The 20,804-nt window shown below is 42.9% G+C and overlaps 1 protein-coding gene across 4 annotated transcripts in view; it reads right to left on the bottom strand.

Annotated features, from left to right (window-relative positions):
* Nucleotides 1-20,804, bottom strand: part of USO1 (USO1 vesicle transport factor) — a 119,684-nt gene that overhangs the window by 16,456 nt on the left and 82,424 nt on the right. For all 4 annotated transcript variants that reach the window (XM_077476544.1, XM_077476546.1, XM_077476545.1 and 1 more), the window contains 6 exons: nucleotides 12,881-12,999; nucleotides 12,094-12,275; nucleotides 11,688-11,809; nucleotides 8,309-8,447; nucleotides 6,890-7,053; nucleotides 4,688-4,756 (listed from right to left, as the gene is read on the bottom strand). In XM_077476544.1, coding sequence (XP_077332670.1) covers nucleotides 4,688-4,756; nucleotides 6,890-7,053; nucleotides 8,309-8,447; nucleotides 11,688-11,809; nucleotides 12,094-12,275; nucleotides 12,881-12,999 — 795 coding nt within the window. The remainder of the gene's footprint in view (nucleotides 1-4,687; nucleotides 4,757-6,889; nucleotides 7,054-8,308; nucleotides 8,448-11,687; nucleotides 11,810-12,093; nucleotides 12,276-12,880; nucleotides 13,000-20,804) is intronic.

The following is a 20,804-nucleotide window of genomic DNA, read 5'->3' as shown; positions in this document are numbered from 1 at the left end:
TGGGAGTAAGGTACTCTTCCCACCTGTGGCATTAATGAAGTCATCCAACGAGGCTCCAAAGAGCCGCTCACCAAGGAAGGGTAGATACGTCAGGGCTTTTTTAGATGCTTGGTCCGCAGACCAGCATTTTTGGCAAATCAGGCACCTCAGCACCACTGCTGACATTGAAGCCCTGGATAACAGAGGGAGCGTATCCAGGGCCACGTCACAAACATACTTAAGGCCTTGCACTAACTGGTCTGCTAGTTCCACGCAGACAGGAGAGGCCCGTTGCTCCCTCAATTCACGGTGCAAAAGTTTTGCCCACTCAGTAAGTGTCTGCGACACAAGGGCCAAGGCCAGTACTGGTCGCATTGCTTACCCCACAACCGTAAACACTGCCACTGCCTTCCTGTCCATGGGGTCTTTAAACAAAGGAGTCCCCTCTACGAGGATCGTGGTTACTTTAATTAACCTGGATTTTTTAAGAAGGCTCTCCTCAAAGGGGTAACGCACCACCATACTTTTTGGGACGGAAAAGGTCCGTTGTGGTCTTCCCCATTCCTTGTATATGAACTTATCAAAATAAGTCAGATACGGAATCACCTTAAGTCCATGGGCTGGCTTATGGGACAGCTACTTCAGCAGATGGATCTGCTGTACCCTGAATCTTCAGGGTATCACGTACAGCTATGATAAGTGCTCCAAATAGAGATTTGTCTCGCGCGGACCCGGACGGGGACTCATCCTCGTCCTAGTCAGCGTCATCTGAAACGACAGAGCAGGGGCCGCCAGTCTCAACAGGGTGAGAGTCTGCATCAGACCTCTCCTAAGAGGATGGGGCAAGGGTCGCTTTTTAACACATTTGTGCCTGCACACCGCCTCCATCCTGGCAATGGCGAATGTATCAAGGACCGCCGACAAAGCATCCAAAGGCACTGCACTGTTTGCAGATGTTGCAATTGTCGGGAGTTCAGGGGAAGAAACACCAGTTTCTGAAGCCATGCTGACCCACCCTGTCTGCCACCCTCGGGGACAGGTGCACAGTGCCACCCTCCTAGCTGCTGCAGACTGAGGGGCCCCCAGCGCAGGACTCACCATCCTGACCGAGTTCTGCGCTGTTCAGCTACTAGTGCTTGTGCCAGCTCCCAGGCGTACTGAGTGAGAAACCGCGCTGTTCTGAGCAACAGGGACCAGCACCGAGCATAAAAACCACGCTGGGCTACAAAAAAATGGCCACCGCCCGCCCAGTATAAAAGGACATAATCACAGGAAAGCTGTACAGCAAAATGGCCACTGACCATGCTTTCCACTGAGGCACACCAAATATGGCTGACAAAGAACTGCACACAGGGAAAAGACAGTGAAAATGGCGGCAGAACAGCGCTATGGCAATCAGCATATGCAGACCACCAGACACCCAGTGGGAAGACCACAGATACCCAGGGTCACAGCCACCCAGCGCAGCCCCCCATCCAGGTGAGAGCCCCCCCAGGGAACCCCTGGCTATAGGCACACACATCGCTCAGCAGCCCATCATGCAGCATCCCCCACAGGGGGGAGGGGGAGGGAAGATAGGGACGGGGAGGGAAGATAGGGACAGGGAGAGAAGAGGGGGAGGAGAGAGACCCCCGAATTGACCTCCAAGGGAATGCCCAGCTGCTCAACCCCGCTGAGGCAGGGAGAGCTGTACTTACCATCCGGACGAGCTGGGGACATCCCATCACAGACTTACTCCCTAAGAGTACGGGGTGGCTGCTGGCCATGGCACACAAATATCAGTAGCCCAGTCATATGTGTGCCCGGAGCATTGCGCTCACCAGCCGCCCCTGGAGTCTGAAGGGCATGTCGTGGCCGACCCAGCACGTAGCTGTGGTCTGCACACGCTCGATGGCCAGGCACAAACATCAGTAGCTTGGTCATATGTGTGCCCCAGAGCGTTGCGCTCACCGGCCGCCCCTGGAGCCTGAGGGGCATATGTCACGGCCGACCCAGCACGTAGCTATGGTCTTCACATGCTCGATGGCCAGGCTGGGGAGACTACAAGGATAAGAGTATCCAGCCTGTCACCCAGCCAGCTGTTGATAGTAGATCGAAGGATACAAAAATCTTGCACAGAAGGCAAACTTCTGCAAAAAAATCCCAGGACCGACGGTCCCGCAGGGTTCCTAGGTCCATCTCCTTCACTAGGCAGAAAAAATCTGAAGCTGCAGGAAGCAGACTGGGGGGTTGTTACTGAAGGGACTGACCCCCGTGGGCGGAACTAGAAAGTTATGTTTTTTCACATGTATAACATGTTCTGCCTAGTCCTCTCTTGAAGGTGGCGTAACAACCTATGGTCAAGAATAATGGAGCTGTCAGTCAGTGAATGATAGAGAAAAAAAGTTTTGCGCTATTAAAGTGAAATATACAAAACAAGTTGTGCTCAGAATTGAAAAAAGTCTCAAATTCCAAACAAATTCAAAACCAGTGATGAAGAATTCAAATATGGTGGAAATTATTTTTTTGTAAAAACGATAATGAAAAAAAATTGTGAAAATGAAGAGTCCTGAAGCCAAGGGTCAGAGATTAAATGAGTCCTGTTCCCTCCACTGCAGAGGCCAACCACTTACATCTGGGAGGAAGAGATTAGGTCTCTACCAGAGATCTGAGTATAAGCCAGTGCAGCAGGGGTGCTCCAAGGAGGCCAGCAGGTGTGCGAAGGCTTTATAATCAAGGGGCTGTCTGTAGTTCAGGGCTCCACCCAGGAGGCAGAAGGTCCGTTTGCCCAGAGGTCGAGGGGAGTGAGGCAGTTCAGAAGAGAGTTGTGGGAGAGACGGTGTGACTTTGGGCAGGAACCTATGCAGACCAGTTTGTGGTCCTTATTGTGGGTCGCATCGGGAGGCGACACTTCTTTTGCATCTGCAAGCATTGCTGGAATATGCACACTACGATTGTAACCCCAAAACGTGTTTCACCTACCTGATAGGTGGTCCTATTCTTCTGGTAGGAATATATCTTATCTGGTTTGCTGGTGGTTGGCCTCTATAGCGGACGGAACGCGACTCATTTTATCTCTGACCCTTGGCTATAGAACTCTTCAATTCACAATTTTCTTTCATCTTTTATAAATTATTATAAATTTATACATCTTTATTAAATTTTGAGCAAAACTTTTGTATATGTCTCTTTAATAGCACAACATTTTGTTTTCCTTAGTCATTTGATATGCAAAAGCGGTTGATACCACTCTACAAATAGCTTCCTTGACATGGCACAAACGTAAAGTCGTTGTAAACCCGTACATATATCCAGCAAAGTGACTGGCCTCAGGTGATACACAGAGATCAAACTCTCCTACATAAGTTCTACCTGTTTATCAATTCAAAGTTTAGAATTTACATAGGATCTCTCAGCTTGGAAAAGAAGGGGGCAGAGAGCTCTGAAAGCGGAGAGAAAGGAAACACCCCCTTCACACAGCACACAGGAGCAGAGCTGATGCTGCAAATCTGCAGGCGCACCCTCCTGTCACAATTTTTCTCTCTGTGTCAGGAAAATTCATCAGAAATACCTCATGCAGATAGCAGGGAAATGAGACAGCGGACAGAAATGACACTTCTTGCTCTGGATTGAGAAAAGCACATATTATAGAGGGATATAATTTGTTCATATTTCATGTCTCAGGTTTACAACCACTTTAAGGTTAGTTAAGCAAAGCATCTGGTATGCTATAAAAAAATGTGATCCTCTCATACAGCCAAGGAGAAAACCATTCTTAATGCTGAACATGATATAGATTTTTTTTTTTTTTTTGAGAGAGGGAGACCCTACCGCCAAATGAAAAAATGTTTGCGGGTAAATGAAAAATCAAGTTTTTACGTCATATCCCTGTCCTCCTCTGTGTCTAATTACTGACTTCCGGGGCCAGCATTTTCGCCCTTACCCTCTACCCCCTGCCCAAAGTTTTATGTAGCTGCTGAGCCTGCAGTGGCTACTGACATCACATCAAATATGGTTGGGCAATGCAGAAGTCTGAGCTTTTGCATGTCAAGGAAGGCTTTTACAGACAAATAACATGCATAAAATATCTTAAAAATGCACACACTGTATATTCTCATGGTAAGATTTTTTTTTTGTTGGAATGAAAAGTCAGGTGACATGGTCATAGTATAGTGTATACATATACTATATTGTAAGTGTACCAACATCCCAAAAAATAGGCAAATACATACAAGGTATTAGGTCTAAAATGACCATGGGATAATGTTACATGGCCATTTTAGACATATACAATGCAACCAATGTTTTTTTCCCCCAAACAATCATTCATACTAGTCCAGCTGAGCTGCACTGATCTGCACAGATCATTGTAGTCTCAATGCTAGGACACACAGAAGACAATTGTTTTCTATGTGTCCTGTTTAAACCACAACACTGACTTTGATGGGTTGCAGTGTTCTGTGTAAAAATGCAGACATGCTACGTTTTTTTCACAACATAACCAGTCATTAAAATAAATGAAATATCACTTTGTGACAATTGAATACATTTAAAAATAAAGAAAGCTCAACACTTCTCCCCCATTGCCCATACACAATGGAAACAAGCCTTCACGCTATGACATCTTGTTTTAGTGTGCAGGCTGGTGTGAATGAGCCTTACATGATATTAGACAATAATATAACACTAACAAAGCTGGCACAAATGTATTGGGTGGACGAGAGTATACCTTTTGTAGTTCTGAAACTTGTTCAGATCCTCCAATCACTTGTTCTGTCTGACTACCAGCTTGGCTGCTCTAAAGAAAAAATAAGAATATCACAAACAAGCTGGGCATCAATAATTTGCAGAGATATGTGTTACATATTTTGTGATTCTACAGGCTAGGAAAGATTATGCATAAAAACATGACCACAAATCATTTTATATATGTGTGTTTATACCATATACTGCATACACATGCATGGATTTTTTAGTTACCTTGGGAAGCTTATCAATGCAGACAGATACAACCAAGCAATTTTGGACAGCTTTGCTTAAACTTAAAAAGACCTCAATAACCTCAACTTATTAGACCCAGGTATATGTTTGTTAGACATGTTAGATGGGGAATCTATCCCCTCAGAAATCAATGTTTCCATCATCAGATTATTTTTTTTGGAACTTAAAATGATCCCACAAAAATGGATATCTTAAATCCATCAACATTGGAGGGTTTGAAGAAACTGGTCAACATTTCCCTAGCCAGAGAAAAGCTAGTTTTGCATGTGGTAAACTATGGAACCCATGGTTGTCTTTTCCAGGCCTAGGCCCTTCTCGCCTGCGCTACAGCCAAAAGACGGCTAAAGCGCGGGCCTAAATTGCCGGAAGGGCATCCATGTACATCCTGCTGCGCCCGAGCGGCCTGCGGGCACCCTGCAGGGCATGCTCTGTGATTAGAGAGTCAGGGAGACTCGGCTGATCACAGATCGGAGTAAGGGGCCAATCCTGATCCCTTATCACATAATCAGCTGTCAGCCAATGACTGCTGATCACGTCATGTAAACCAGAGCTGTCAATTGGCTATTCTTTCTCTTCAAGCTAACAGCGCGAGGAGAAAAAATAAAAACCCTAACCACCGGATACTGTCAGAGGGACATCGGTCTCTCACACAGAGAGCCACCGCCACCTCATCGGTGCCCACCAGTGCCACCTATCAGTACCGATTAGTGCTGCCAATCAGTGCTTCATCATCAATGCCGCCCATCGGTGTCACTTATCAATGCCCACCAGTGCCACCTTATCAGAGCCCATCAGTGCTGCCTCATCAGCGCATATCAGTGAAGAAGAAAAAATTACTTGCTTGCAAAATTGTATATCAAACTATGACAACTTTTTTTGTTTGTTTTTGGTCTTTTTTTGTTTAGCAAAAAATAAAAACCCCTGTAGTGATTAAAGAACACCAAAAAAAGCAGCTCTATTTGTGTAAAAAAATTAAAATGTCATTTGGGTACAGCGTTGCATGACCAAGCAATTGTCCTTCAAAGTGCGACAGCACTGAAAGCTGAAATTTGGCTTGGCAGGAAGGGGGTTTAAGTGCCCAGTAGGCAAGTGGTTAATATCACAGATACTATTACAATAATAGCCATGACCCAGACACCTCTAATATATTTTTCGGAAATACATAGATACAAAAATATAACTTATCACAAGGCAATTTAACCTTCAGTCCTTAAAGTGCAAGTTCACCTTTACAGAAAAATCTGTAAGGTGAACTTACACAGAACCCCCTCCTCACTTATTTTTAACCAGTGACAGTTCGTATTGATCTATCACAATGTAGTGATCAAAACACATCAGTGAAGAAATCTTTCCACAAATCAATGTTGGAATTTCAGTATCAGCCCTTTCGTATTTATTCATACACAGATATATAGTTCCATTTGGATGAAACTGAAATGTGTAAACAATGTCAGGCAAAACTAAGAACACTCAAATTACTCCCAGCACTCAGGGGTCTTTACTAGAGGGACAGCCAACCAATATCACATAACAAACACGGTCCAATGCCCAGTGTATGCAGCTCTTCTTGGATGGGGATATCCCATGTGGAACTAAAAAAACAAAGAAAGGGGAGGGGCAAACCCCTAGTGCACGTAAACACTCAACTTATTGACACAGCTCTGAAGAAGGGGGTGCGCCCCAGAAATGCGTAAGAATGCATAGGCGAGGCTGCAGAAACACTTGGATGTTCTACCTCATGTCATCCTTCTATTTACTTGCTATATACTCATGCACCTTTGTGAGTATGCATTTTATTAGTTGTTTTTTTATCAATAAATTCAGTTTTTACTTAAATAACGCACTAGGGGTTTGGGCCTTCCCTTTCTTTGTTTTTGTAAAAACTAAGAACACTACACTCAACAATAAGTACACAAATAAATCACCTTACCAGATTCTGTATGAGGGTATTTTTCTCTGAGAGTTCTCCTTTCAGTAAATCCTGCTGTTTCTTCAATTCTTCAATTTCCTCTTTCAATCGACTGACCTCTTCAGGTTGAAAACCATTAACCTGTGCACTGCTATTGTGGGCGTTATGATGCTGGTTATCTTTTCCTATGCATAAACAAGCAAATGAAGTGACTTGCTCTGCTATGGAATGTGTTGTGTAACAAATACAAAAAAGGTCTACAAAACTGTTCTCAATGAGAAGGCCCCCCTTGTCTGAAGCCTCTTGGGATACCCACATCATGCATACTATGAGGCTTTGTAGCTATGTAGAATGCACTGTGCATGTGCAGTTGGACAATATTGGGGGATGGCAGCTATGACCTAGAAGAGACAGCTGACTTCCTATGGTGTTAGTAAAAAAAAGATTGCACAGCATGACCAAGTATGCAGCAACTTTCGGAGGACCGTGTAGAGGGGTGAAGTTCCCCTAAGGAAATCTTCATTTAAATACGAAGCATAACACAAAAAGATGCCGATATCTTTAGCTCAGCATAAATACCAAAAATGTATCCAACTGTCTATATCTGATCTATTATGTTCACCCCAACATGAAATAAAGTGAATGCAAACAGAATACACATTATTGACAGGAGCATGAATGGTCTGCAGGCTTCATAAAGAACAAACATGGACAGAAGGGACAGGTGAGACACCAAGGCAGATAGACGGAAATTAATAAAAGCTTATTAAAGTTTATTTCACCACTCTACTAAAAAAAAAAAAAAAAAAAAAAAAAAAAAAAAAAAAAACAACAACACACACAGCCTTCTCTCTCTCTGCCCCCTTTGTGGAGAGATTTGTTATCACTTGGACACCCTGCCACAGGTATTTCTCCATTAGGGACAAAGCAATAAAAACCTATCCCCACTCTATCAAAACCAAAAAGATATTCAAGCATAAACAGCACAATTTTCTAAGCAAAGTAAAACTAAACAAATGAGAAAAGCAACTTTACACAAGGATCTCATTCACACTATGCAGCACAACACTAGGCGTTGCATATCTGCATGGTTTTGTGATTATTTTTTGTGTGTTATCGCACTACATGCACAGGGCAGCTCAATGGGCTGTCCTACATATAACACACATGGCAAAGTAGGTCACACAATGCTTCAGGCTTTGTGCAGTTCTTACCTGTGCTTTTATTGAATGTTTATTTTTTATTTTTTTTGAAGAACCATGTGTCTGCTTGCCACGTATGGAGTGCCATTAATAAAAAATGGCACTGTGAGCACAACATGCTATAATGTGAATGCACCCTAATGTAAACATCTTTAAAGAAAATGAATGATTTGGACTTCCTCAAATAAAATGCGTGAAACTGAGCTCTAACAAATAAAAAAATGAAATGCTCTAATACCTAGTTGTATCTTGAGAACATTGTACTGATCCTTGTGTTGTTGAATTTGGGCAAGCTGCTGTGAGACTGTAGTTTGAAACTGTTCATTTTTAGCTTGTAAAGAAGAAACAGTTTGCTTCAACTCCTCTAGCTGAGTGTCCTGAAAATTGTGAGTCAAGAAGAAATCATATTAAGGAAAAATAGTAACCTCCCAGGTTCAAGCTGAACTCCAGAAAAACAAAACAAAACAAAAAAAACATAAAAACATGAAAGTGGCTGTAAAGCCTTAAAGCATTGAAAGAGCCACCGCAACCAATAAACAACCTTCCTGATATACCCCATAAGTAGAAAAAAAAATAAAAATTGCTGGTATTGTACCTTCTTTAATGCAGCACTGCTCCCTGTCATATGACCGCTGCCCCCCCTGCACTGGCTAACACAAAGCTGACTGTGGGCATGCAGATAATCTTCTAGCTCTGTTTCATGAGAAGGCATGTGAGTTGAAGAGGAGATAAAAGGCAGGACTGAGTGAGGCAGAGCCGCACTGGCTAGCTGGGAGTACTAAGACCCCTTTCACACTGGGGCACCTTACAAGCGCTATATCGCTAAAAATAGAGCCTGCATAGCGCCTGTAAAGGGCCTCTCCTGTTTCTCCAGTGTGAAAGCCAGAGTGCTTTCACACTGAAGAGGTGTGCTTGCAGGACGTTAAAAAAAAAGTCCTGCAATCCGCATGTTTGCAGCGCTGTAGGAGTGGTGTATACACTGCTCCTAAAGCGCCCTTGCCCATTGAAAACAATGGGATAGCGCCACCAAACCGCCAATGCAGCAGCACTTTTGCCAGTGGTTTAAACCCTTTTTTTAACCCACCATCGGCCGGATATCGCTGCTAAAATGACGGTATAGCGGCTCTAAAGATAGCCCCGCTTTAACGCTGACGCCCGCCCCAATGTGAAAGGGCTCTATAACATGTGATATGCATATGTCACACGAAAGGCAAAATGAGTGGTGGGACTGCGTGCAACAGAGCGGAGCTAGCTGGCTGAGAAAACGGACCGACACCGGTACACGGAAATGTCAGTGAGCAGCCATATTTGGCTGCTCAAATCAATCCTAGTAGGTCCAAAAGAGGAGGGGTCCTGAACGGTTTGATTAGATAGATGTTTCTAATTAACCATTTATAAAACTAAAAAGTGGATAAGACAGAAGTGGATGTCAGGAACTATAGAAAAACCTGGAGGAGAAAGAGTAGAATTATTGGCTGGAATTCCACTTTAAATGTATTGTGTAGATATCAGGCTTCTAAAATCTACTGTACCGATCTCAGATCAGTGAGGGCCAGATATAGAAGCCAGTTACAGCATCTCACAAAAGTAAGTACACCTCTCACATTTTTGTAAATATTTCATTATATCTTTTCATGTGACAACACTGAAGAAAGTGTCAATATTTTGTGTGGCCACCATTAAACCGGGGGAGGGAAAATGGCTAATTGGGCCCAATTCTGACAATTTTACGTAGGGGTGTACTCACTTTTGCTGCCAGCGGTTTAGACAATAATGGCTGTGTGTTGAGTTATTTTGAGGGGACAGCAGATTTACACTGTTATACAAGCTGTACACTTACTACTTTACATTGTAGTAAAGTGTAATTTCTTCAGTGTTGTCACATGAAAAGATATAATAAAATATTTACATAAATGCTAGGGGTATGCACACTTTTGGGAGATATTGTAGGTATGCTGTAGCACATTTGTTGACTGGGAATTTTTTGACAGCAGGAAAGAGGAGAGATGAATTCTTCAGTGCTGCTGCACAATTGTCCAGTTGGAGAACTGTTATAACCAGTATGCCTGACCAGGGCCACTGATAGGGGAGTACAACCAGCCCTGTTGTACCGGGCCTGGTCAGCAGGGGGGCACAAGCAGCTTAGTTGTTTTTATTTACAAAAAAGAAAACTAACAATAGGGCTTACGAAAATCACCCCTGCTCCTACTTGCTTAGGGGGTTACAATTACATTTTACTGGGCCCCATCAGGTATCCAGAGAGGCCCAGGAGGTGGGAGCATTGAAGGGACTTTCCTTATTTCCAGGCGCAGGTACATCATCACCGTGCCGCATGCTCTATAGTTCGGCCGGCTGCTCTCTACCTTCCCCGACACCTGGCGGAGTGATCTGTATGCACTGTACCTGCTCCTCGCTCTCAGGTGCTGCGACTGACTTTAGGTGGCAGAAAGGGAGGGAGCAGTAAAACTCTGCTTTAAGGTACCAGAAAATCATTTTCTTGGGGTTAACCACTTCCGGACCGGTTTGCGACGATATACGTCGGGAAGAGGGATTTCATTATGGCAGCAGCTTGCTGCCATAACCCCTGTATCCTCTTCTTCAGTGAGCGGTCCGGTTTCAGATAAAAGTGGTCTTAGCGGTGGATTCGTCGTGAGATCACTTATCGGCGGCAAGAGAGGCCCCCCTCCCCCTCCTGCCACTCGGGGGTTGAGCGCGCTCCCATCATAGCCACCTGACACATGGCGTTCGGGGCGGGGCCCGCTGCACCTGCATTTAGGCTGGAGGGCGGACATGGCAAATTTTCTCTCTTTCTTTTTCCCTGGGGTGCACTATCTCACTTATCACATTGCCATGTTCACCCTCCGCCTGGTCTCTGTCTGGGTGTGATGGGTTCTGCTCCTTCAGCTTCCGGTTGGAATGCCTTTTGCTGCTGCTATGTGGGAATTCGTTTTCGGACCCAATTTTCCAATGTAAGTGTGAGATGTCTAACTATTACCAATATTGCATGGCCTCATCTCATTGATATTTATTTTACAGACATTTTGCACAAGCAGACATCAACTCCTAAAGAAACTAGCTGAGCTTGCAAAATGCATAAAGTTTACAGAAGTACATGCATTTTTTGTATTACTACCATTGCACATTACCGTGTGTGGCTGTTTACAATTTGCACTATGCTGTTTCAATAGGTTGATCATTAATGTCTATGTTTATTTCTTATACAAATAAATTCTAAGATCTTAACTACATGACTTACTCGTTTACTGGTTTTGACCATTATGATCACCTCATTTAAAGTCCCATGGGCTAAATTTTTTTGTATCAAATGTTCTACTTTTCTTTTTCTCCAAAAGGCAGAGTGAAATGCGTTGGCTCCTGGCTGGAGTCCGGGCTGTGGCTGCCATTCATCTCACTTCATGCACATGGGTCTGCTTCATGATGTGCATCATTTAAAAAAATGTGGCTGCAGGGAAACTGCAGAGTGCTGTGATTTGCAGTGTGTGGGGATGCCATTAAAATTAATGGCATCCCCATGCACCACCTAAGTGGCTAGGTTCACAAGTGAACCTAGCCATAATGCTAATAATATCAGTACTTAAAATTTGTTTTCCTTTTACCTGTTCCCGGATTACATTTTTGTAGTGTGATATGATGTTATCATGCTGCTCTAGAGACTTTTTAACCTCTTCCTCTTTCTTGTCTTCTTCGCTAGATTTGTAGACAGCCTTTATAATGACAGCTAACATAAAAAAAATATATGATATTTTAGAAAATCACTTTACAATATATAATTACTTCTCCCAGAAAAAACACTTATATAAAGGAAACCTATTACATACATTTGGAGGACATGTATCATACAGCGGACCAAAGAAAAACAAAACTAGCGCAGTTTGCACAGGAACTGATACAACCCAGCTGACATCCATTTAAATTAATGTATTATTTTTGCTGCTTGTGTATATCAAGTACAACAGACTAAGGTAGTGTGGAACAAATACTTTCATAATTATGGGGCCTTACCTTCTAGTTCTTTGACTAATTTTGTGAACTCATGATCAAACATCATGTGATCAGGATTAGAGAAAGTGGGCTGAGGTTTTTGAGCAGCTTTTGAATAACATTCATGCTTGTTTATAAAGCTTAGTTTCTCGATAAAGATTTCCTTCCCGAGTCTCTTCTCTATCAACTGTTTCAGCTTTTCTCTAAACAGAAGCAAATGCAAGTTACCAAAACAAAGAGGACAATATATTTTAATACGCGATAAAAGGTAATTATTTTCACCCTCAGTATACGTAACACAAAGCATGAATTGTTTGTAAAAAAATAATTAAAAAAAGGGCCAAATTGTTACCTAAACTTGTCTCGTTAGTTAGGATCTTATAAACGTTGCCATTTGGTAAAGCAGAAGCAATATTAGACCTTACACTCATTTGGTGGTGGTGGTGGTATGGTACTGTAGCTACAGAAGTCACATCAGCAAAAATGTGCTTTCCTATGGCTATGGATTACAGAACGACAATGGTTATTGCTTGAAGTTTATTCTACTGAAGTACTAGGAATAGCACAAACACATAAAAAACAAAGAACAAACAGCTGGTGATTTGGCTTGCTGACTTTAGACTGACTTGGCTTCATGGTGAAACTGTACCAGTGCTGTCAAGTGGGACAGATATTGAAGCAAACGTTAGGAAAAGAAGGGTGCAATTTTTTTTTTTTTTGTAAAACAAACTTGACAAATTAAGGTTTGCTTGTAAATGACACTAATAGTCTAGCACTGTTTGAACAAAACAGGAAAACAAAAACTTACTTGGTATTATTTTCAAGTGAGTTGTCATTGTAGTAAATGCAGATTCCCAGCAGCAAAGCACACAAACCCTGAACAAGCTGCTCTTCTTCTCCAAGGTTCTCCGATATTTGCGCTGTGAGCTGAAAGTTTCACTAAGGAAATGGAGAGCTAAACAAGAATAATAGTTTGACTTAGGAGAGAAACATCTGTGTGCTTGCGAGCGTGTTTGTAAGATCCACTTTAATGTCTCTAGTAGATTTTAATTTTATATCACATAGACTGAGTTGAGATCCAGTTACAGCAGTCCTTTAGATCTATAGGCATCAGCCTATATCAGAATCTGTTTTAACCACTTGCTTACTGGGCACTTAAACCCCCCTCAGTCCCAGACCAATTTTCAGCTTTCAGTGCTCTCACATTTTGAATGACAATTACTCAGTCATGCAACACTGTAACCAAATTATTTTTTTGTCCTTTTCTTCATACCAATAGAGCTTTCTTTTGGTGGTATTTGATAACCTCTTGGTTTTTTATTTTCTGCGCTATAAATGAAAAAAAGACCCAAAATTTTGAAAAAAAATGAATTTTTCTTTGTTTCTGTGACAAAATTTAGCAAGTTAGCAATTTTTCTTCATAAATTTTGGCCACAATTTATACTACTATACATCTTTGGTAAAAATAACCCAAATTTTTGCATATTATATGATCTGTGTGAAATTTATAGAGTCTACAAGCTATGGTGCAAATCATAAAGATTTGCAAAAAAAAAGATCACATCTGATGTACTAAGGCCCATCTCCATTCTTGAGACCCTAACAAGCCAGGAAAGTACAAATGCCCCCCAAATGACCCCTTTTTGGAAAGTAGAAATTCCAATGTATTTAGTAAGAGGCATGGTGAGTTATTTTAAGTTGTCCTTTTTTACCACAATTCTTTGCAAAATTACGTTTTTTTTTTTTTTTTTAAACAAAATTTTCATTGTAATAGCTTATTTCTCCCACACGGAATGTGCATACTACAAATAACACCCCAAAATAAATACTCCTACTCCTCCTGAGTATAACGATACCACATGTGTGAGACTTTTACACAGCCTGACCACATACAGAGGCCTAATTTTGAAGTAGCACCTTCAGGCATTCTAGGAGCATAAATTACACATTTCATTTCTCAACCACCTATTACAGTTTTGAAGGCCCTGGAACACCAGGGCAATGGAAACGTCCAGAAAATGACCCCATTTTGGAAAGCTAACACCCCAACGTATAATCTATGAGGCATAATGAGTCTTTTCAATGGTTCATTTTTTTCCAGAAGTTTTCGGAAAATGTGGAAAAAAATTAAAACACATTTTTTTTACACAAAGTTGACCGTTTATAGATATTTCCAACACATAGCATTTACATAGCAAAAATAGCACCCCAAAATACATTCTCCTACTCCTCCTGAGTATAACGATACCACATGTGTGAGACAATTACACAGCCTGATCACATACAGAGGCGCAACATGCAAGAAACACCGTCTGCGTTCCAGGGACACATAGCCTGCACATACCAAGAATTACACCCCCAAATACATTATGCTGAGCAAAGGGTAAAGAAAAGATTACCTGTGGTTTTAGAAGCGCAGTTGTCCACAGGAGGATATCACTGGTCCAGGCAGCAGGCAGGGACTTGGTCAGCAACAGCGAACACAGTTTTTCAGGCAGCAGGCAGGGATACTGTCCATATACAGTCCAGGGTCAGTGCAGAAATGTCAGCAGTGCCAAAAATATTGGTCCTGGTAGTAGGCAGGTCCTTGTGGTGTGATCAGTGCGGCATGACAGCAGTAAGTCCTACAGGCAGCAGACAGAAGTAGAGCCTCGTTCAGGACAGAATGGGGATAGGGGTAGAGGCTTCTCCCTCCCAAATCTCTTTGAAGCCTCCGAGTCTCCAGACCCTAATCTAGGAATAAGAAAACAAAGAAAATTGTTTTCTTCTTCCAGAAAAACTATACTGGAGCCCCTCACATATGTGAGACCCCGTGTTGAATCCCACTATTCCAGTTGCAGAATACAAGATCAGTCCAAGAGGCAGGCAAATATCGTGGTCAAACAGTCCAAGGTCAGTTCCAGATCAGGCAGAGATATGTACAGAATCGTTAGGCAGAAGCATGGTCGAATAACAGTCCAGGGTCAGTTCCAGATCAGGCAGAGGTATGTACGGAATCGTTAGGCAGAAGCATGGTCGAATAACAGTCCAGGGTCAGTTCCAGATCAGGCAGCGGTATGTACAGAATCGGCAGGCATAAGAGTGGTCAAATAACAAGCCAGGGTCAGTTACAGAGCAGGCAGTGACATAAGGGGTGTGAAGGTGTATGAAGGCAGGAACTGAGGATTATGTTTACCATACTTCACAAAAAATGTATTGAAGTATGGTAACGCCGAAAACAGTCGCCTATGCAGAGGCTTGGTTGGGAAGGACATTGTGCACAATAATAAGATGTGTCTCTTCTGACTCCTACTCTGGTACACACCTTACATCTTTTTTGACGTCTTTGGCCTGTTGGTTTGGGAGGGATTTTATCGGGAAAGTGGCGCTCGGAGAGTCGACTAACAACGTCTGATCGGATATTTTCTGGTGGGCCGTTTGGGAAAATAAGGGCAGTGAAAACTTCCTCCTGGTAGCCAAAGAAACGTTTGGGGTTTTGGGTGGAGTTGCGGTAAATGACATAGGAATTGTAAATGGCCAATTGAAAAAAATAAATTGCTACTTTTTTGTACCAATGGTATGTCCGTCTTGTGACAAGATATGGTTCCATCATTTGGTCGTTGAAGTCGACTCCCCCCATGAACAAATTGTATTCAGAAATGCATTTGGGTTTCTTTACGGGGCCATTCCTTCTGGGGATTTTCACGAAGGTATCATTTTGGATAGAAGACAACATATACACATCCCTTCTGTCCCTCCACTTCACTGCCAGAACCTCCTTGTTTCTCAGACTTGCGGTTTCTCCTTTTCGCAGCTTCTTATTCACAAGACTTTGAGGAAAGCCCTTCCGATTCCTTTTTACGGTGCCACATGCTGGCGTCTTCTTCCGGTGAAGGTTGTGGAACAGGGGCAGAGATGTGTAGAAGTTATCTACATACAGGTGGTAGCCTTTATCCAATAGGGGGTATATGAGGTCCCAAACAATTTTTCTGCTGGATCCCAAGTAGTCCGGACAATTACTATGAATGAATATGTGTACCCTGTGGCTCGGACACATAATTTGTAGACCTTCACCCCATAGCGGGCCTTTTTGATGGGCATAAATTGCTTCATTCTAAGCCTGCCGCTAAATTTAATAAGGGACTCATCCACACATATGTGTTGGTCCGGGGTAAACAATTTGGGGAATGTTTCTGAAAAATAATTAAGTATTGGTCAAATTTTGTAAAGCCGGTCATAATTTGGATCATTTCGTGGAAGGCACTGGGAATTGTCGCTGAAATGCAAGAACCTCAGGATCATCTGATACCTGGTTCTGGGCATTACAGCGGAGAAGAGCGGTGAGTGGTGGAGGGGGTGGGTTGACCAGTAGGTACGCAATTGATTTTTTTTGTTGAGTCCCATATTAAATGTGAGGCCTAAAAAAACCTTGAACTCCTCCACCGTTAGGTCTCTCCATTCGTAGGGACGGGCATAATAAGAGGTCGGATTTTGCAAAATAAATTGTTGTGCATACAGGTTGCACTGGGCCACAATTGACGACAACATATCCTCCGTAAAAATTAAATTAAAAAAATCTATTGGGGTAAAATTCTCCGTGTCCACCTGGACTCCTGGCTGGGCAGTGAAAGGGGGAACATTGGCCTCTCCTGAATTAGGAGGAAGCCACAAGGGGTTCTGAAGGGCATAGGGAAGGCCGGCATGGCTCCTAACCCTTTGGGGCTGAGATGACACCCCACTGGTACTTGGCCTTTCTTGCCGGGGCACTGCGGTGCTGGTGGACGGCACTGCCTCACTATAACGCCTTCGTTTGACGGGCCGGATATCTTCCTCCTCAGATTCAGTCAGTGTTTCACTGCTGAGGACTGGCTCATAATTTATGTCGGCTTCAGAATCCGAATCTGAAAAGGAATCTGAAGAGGAGAGCTCCCCGTTGCTCTCTTCGACCGTGGAAATAATTTGGTACGCCTCCTCAGCGGAAAAGACTCATTTAGCCATGGTAGCACTGATGGGCACTGATGAGGTGGCACAGATGTGCACTGATGAGGTGGCACAGATGTGTACTGTTGAAGCAGCACAGAGGTGGCACAGATGTGCACTGATGAGTCGGCACAGATGTGCACTGATTATACAGATGGGCGCTTTTGAGGTGGCACAGATGGGCGCTTTTGAGGTGGCACAGATGGGCGCTTTTGAGGTGGCACAAATGGGCACTGATGGGCACAGATGTGCAGATTTATTGCAAAGATGTGCACTGATGAGGCGGCAGATGGGCACAGCTGAGGCGGCAGATGGGCACTGCTGAGTCGGCACAGATGGGCACTGATTTATTGCAGATGTGCACTGATGAGGCAGCAGATGGGCACAGATGGGCACTGCTGAGGCGGCACAGATGGGCACCGATTGGTACAGATGGGCACCGATTGGCACTGGCGGTGCACAGATGGGGCACTGGCGGTGCACAGGAGGGCACTGGCGGGGTAGAGAAGGGCACTGGCGGGGTAGAGAAGGGCACAGATGGCACAAAAGACTTTTTTTGCTCATTTACAGTATCTCTCTCCTCACACGCTATCGCTGTGTGAGGAGACAGATTCGGCAATGGGTGATGATCTCATTTGTTTACATTTGTGATCATCACCCATTGGAGGCGGCGATCGCGCCGTTTACAGCGATCTGTGATTGGCTGTGTCCAGGGGACACGGCCAACACAGATTTTCCCCAATGCGCGCTCCCGGGAGCGCGCGGGGAGCCCTTAGAGGTAGTCCCGGAATTTGAGATCCGTGCTGTAGCCGTCATTTGACTATAGCGCGGATCTCAAGTGGTTAAGGAGGCAAGATCTATGATTGTAATGAAATATATAATCTTAATTAAAAAAAAGATGTATGTCTGTCTGTCTATACATATACACACTGCCAGTCAAAACTTTTAGAACACCACCCATTTTTCCAGTTTTTATTAACATTTAAACAGTTTAAGTCCAGTGCATAACCTGAAATGGTACAAAGGTAAGCAGTAAACTGCAACACGAGAAATAAGGTTTACGTCAACAAGAAAATTAAGAAGAATGTACATTTCAGGGTTATACAAAAAGGCTTTTCCAGGGAAGAAGTAATTGGTTAAAGCGGAGCTCCACGCTAAAGTGGAACTTCCGCTCATTGGAACCCTCCCCCCCTACGGCGCCACAATTGGCACCTTTCAGGGGGGAGGGGTGCAGATACTTGTACAGTACAGGTATTTGCAACCACTTCCGGCATAGATATCCGCAGAATCTGCAGATTTTTACGCCACTTCCTGCGGGTCCCCCGCTGTCTGCCGAGAAACACACGGATCCCAGAGACAGCGGGGACCATCCTTATTGCTTAGTGCGACTCACGCATGCACAGTAGCGAACAGGGAAGTGAAGCCGCAAGGCTCCATTTCCTGATTCCCATACCCAAGATGGCAGCGGCAGCACCCGAGAGACGATCGAGAGATCGGCTTTGGGTGCCGACATCGCGGGCGTGCTGGGCGGGTAAGTGTCCTTATTTTAACAGTCAGCAGCTGTAGTATTTGTAGCTGCTGACTTTTTTTTTTTTAAATGGTGCAACTCCCGCTTTAACAACTCAGAGTTGTTCTCCTGAATTAAAGCCAGCATTAAAAGTTACAAAATACTTAAAATGGAACATATTGGAGCATGAAAGGGTAATACAAATTTTGGTGGATGGGAAAATGCCAATATTCCAGGATTTGAGACAGGAATTTAAAAACTCAGAGTTGTTCTGCAGCAATATAAGTAAATTACACCTTGAAAGTTTGTTAATTTCTACAGATGTCCCAACTGTTGTTGATTACTTACAAGCTCTCTGTCTGTATGAAAACAGACTAACAGATGAAACAGACTAAAAAAGGCACCCTCTTAAACAATATTTGAACAGTATTTTACTGCAGGAAGTAATATATTGCTCTCAAAATGGAGAGAAAAGGCCAATTAACAAAAGGAAGACAGACCATTATAACCCCTAAAAGTGTAGGTCTTTCTTTTAAAGAAATAGCAAAGAAATCCAAAAGTTGTCAGGGAGAATAGTTTCCTACGCCATCAAAAGGTACTTGAAAACTGGAGGAAAGATTGTAGGAGGTCTGGCCAACCCAAAGCCAAAACAGATTCAGAAGACAGGTTTCTGGGAGTCAACAGCTTGCATGGCAGGCAGCTCACAAGATAACTTGAAGCACAGATTAACACTGGCTGAAGAAAGCAAGTCTCAGTTTCGACTTTGACGAGAAGACTTTGAGCTGTAGGTTTGACAGATTGCGTGGCTGTAAGAAAGCCATTGCTATGATGGCAAAGAGGCTTGACCGGGCTATGAAGCCCCGCCAGTGGACAACTAAAGAACGGAAGGTCTTATGGAGCGATGAATCAAAATTTGAGATCTTCAATTTATTACGCAGAGATTTTGTACACCATAGAGGAGGTGAAAGGATGCTTCCTCAGTGTGTGACACCAACTGTCAAACATGGAGGAGGAAGTGCGATAATCTGGGGTTCTTTTTTGCTGGATCCAGAGTCAGCGAATTCCAAAGAGTAGCATACTGAACCAAAACTACTACCATAGAATTTTGGAGTGCCATGCAGTACCCTCTGAATTACTTCTAGTTGGTCAGAGGTTCATTCTACATCCAAGATAATGACTAAAAACACACAGTGCCTTGAAAAAGTATTCATACACCTTTAAATATTCCACATTGTCATGTTACAACAAAAAAAGTAAATGTATTTTATTGGGATTTTATGTGATAGACCAACACAAAAATTATAAAAAAATGTTTTAATGTTTTTACAAATAAATATCTTAAAAGTGTGGCGTGCATTTGTATTCAACCACCAATACTTTGTAGAACCACCTTTCGCCATAATTACAGCTGCAAGTCATTTGGGGTCTCTACCAGCTTCGCACATCTAGAGTAAAATTTTTGCCCATTCTTCTTTGCAAATTAGCTAAAGCTCTGTCAGATTGGATGGAGAATGTCTGTAAACAGCAATTTTCAAGTCTTGTAAAAGCTTCTCAATTGGATTTAGATCTGGAATTTGACTGGGCCATTGTAACACATGAATATGCTTTTATCTAAACCATTCCATTGTAGCTGTTGCTGTATGTTTAGGGTCGTTGTTCTGCTGGAAGTTGAACCTCCACCCCAGTCTCAAGTCTTTTGCAGACTAACGGGTTTTCATCTAAGATTGCCCTGTGTTTGACTCCAGCCATCTTCCCATAAACTCTGACCAGCTTCCCTGTCTCTGCTGAAGAAAAACATCCCCACAACATGATGCTGCCACCATCATATTTCTTGGTGGGGATGGTGTGTTCAGGGAGATCTCCTTTTTATTCATTTAATTTTTGGACAACAATTAGAGTGATTTTCTTTTTCTTTTATATATCGTAGACACCTGTGAATCAAGCTGGATAGCTTGTGGGTGCAATTACACAGCATTGTGTTTTTCTCTTCATCTCCAATTGGCTGTATGATACCCTTATTGACTTGACTGGAATAAAGGACTTAACGCTACATTTTGCAACTGAGTGATTAACTACAATACTATTAACCAAATTTTAAAAGATACTTCTAACCTCTCTAAGTCCATTATGGTTTAAATGTTTGTAAATCTAAACATAAAAGCCTAGATAATAAAAAATTCATAACAATAAAAATAATAAAATTCCCTTGGAGGTCCCTTTTCTTTTTGTCCCTATTTTTAATTATAAATAATTAATTAATTTTATT

Source organism: Lithobates pipiens, unplaced genomic scaffold, assembly GCF_037356315.1.
Source record: "Lithobates pipiens isolate NorthernLeopardFrog02 unplaced genomic scaffold, aLitPip1_a1.2 Scaffold_13, whole genome shotgun sequence".
NCBI classification, from domain to species: Eukaryota; Metazoa; Chordata; class Amphibia; order Anura; family Ranidae; genus Lithobates; species Lithobates pipiens.
The sequence above is the reverse complement of the archived record's forward strand: the minus strand, read 5'-3'. Positions and strand labels throughout refer to the sequence as shown.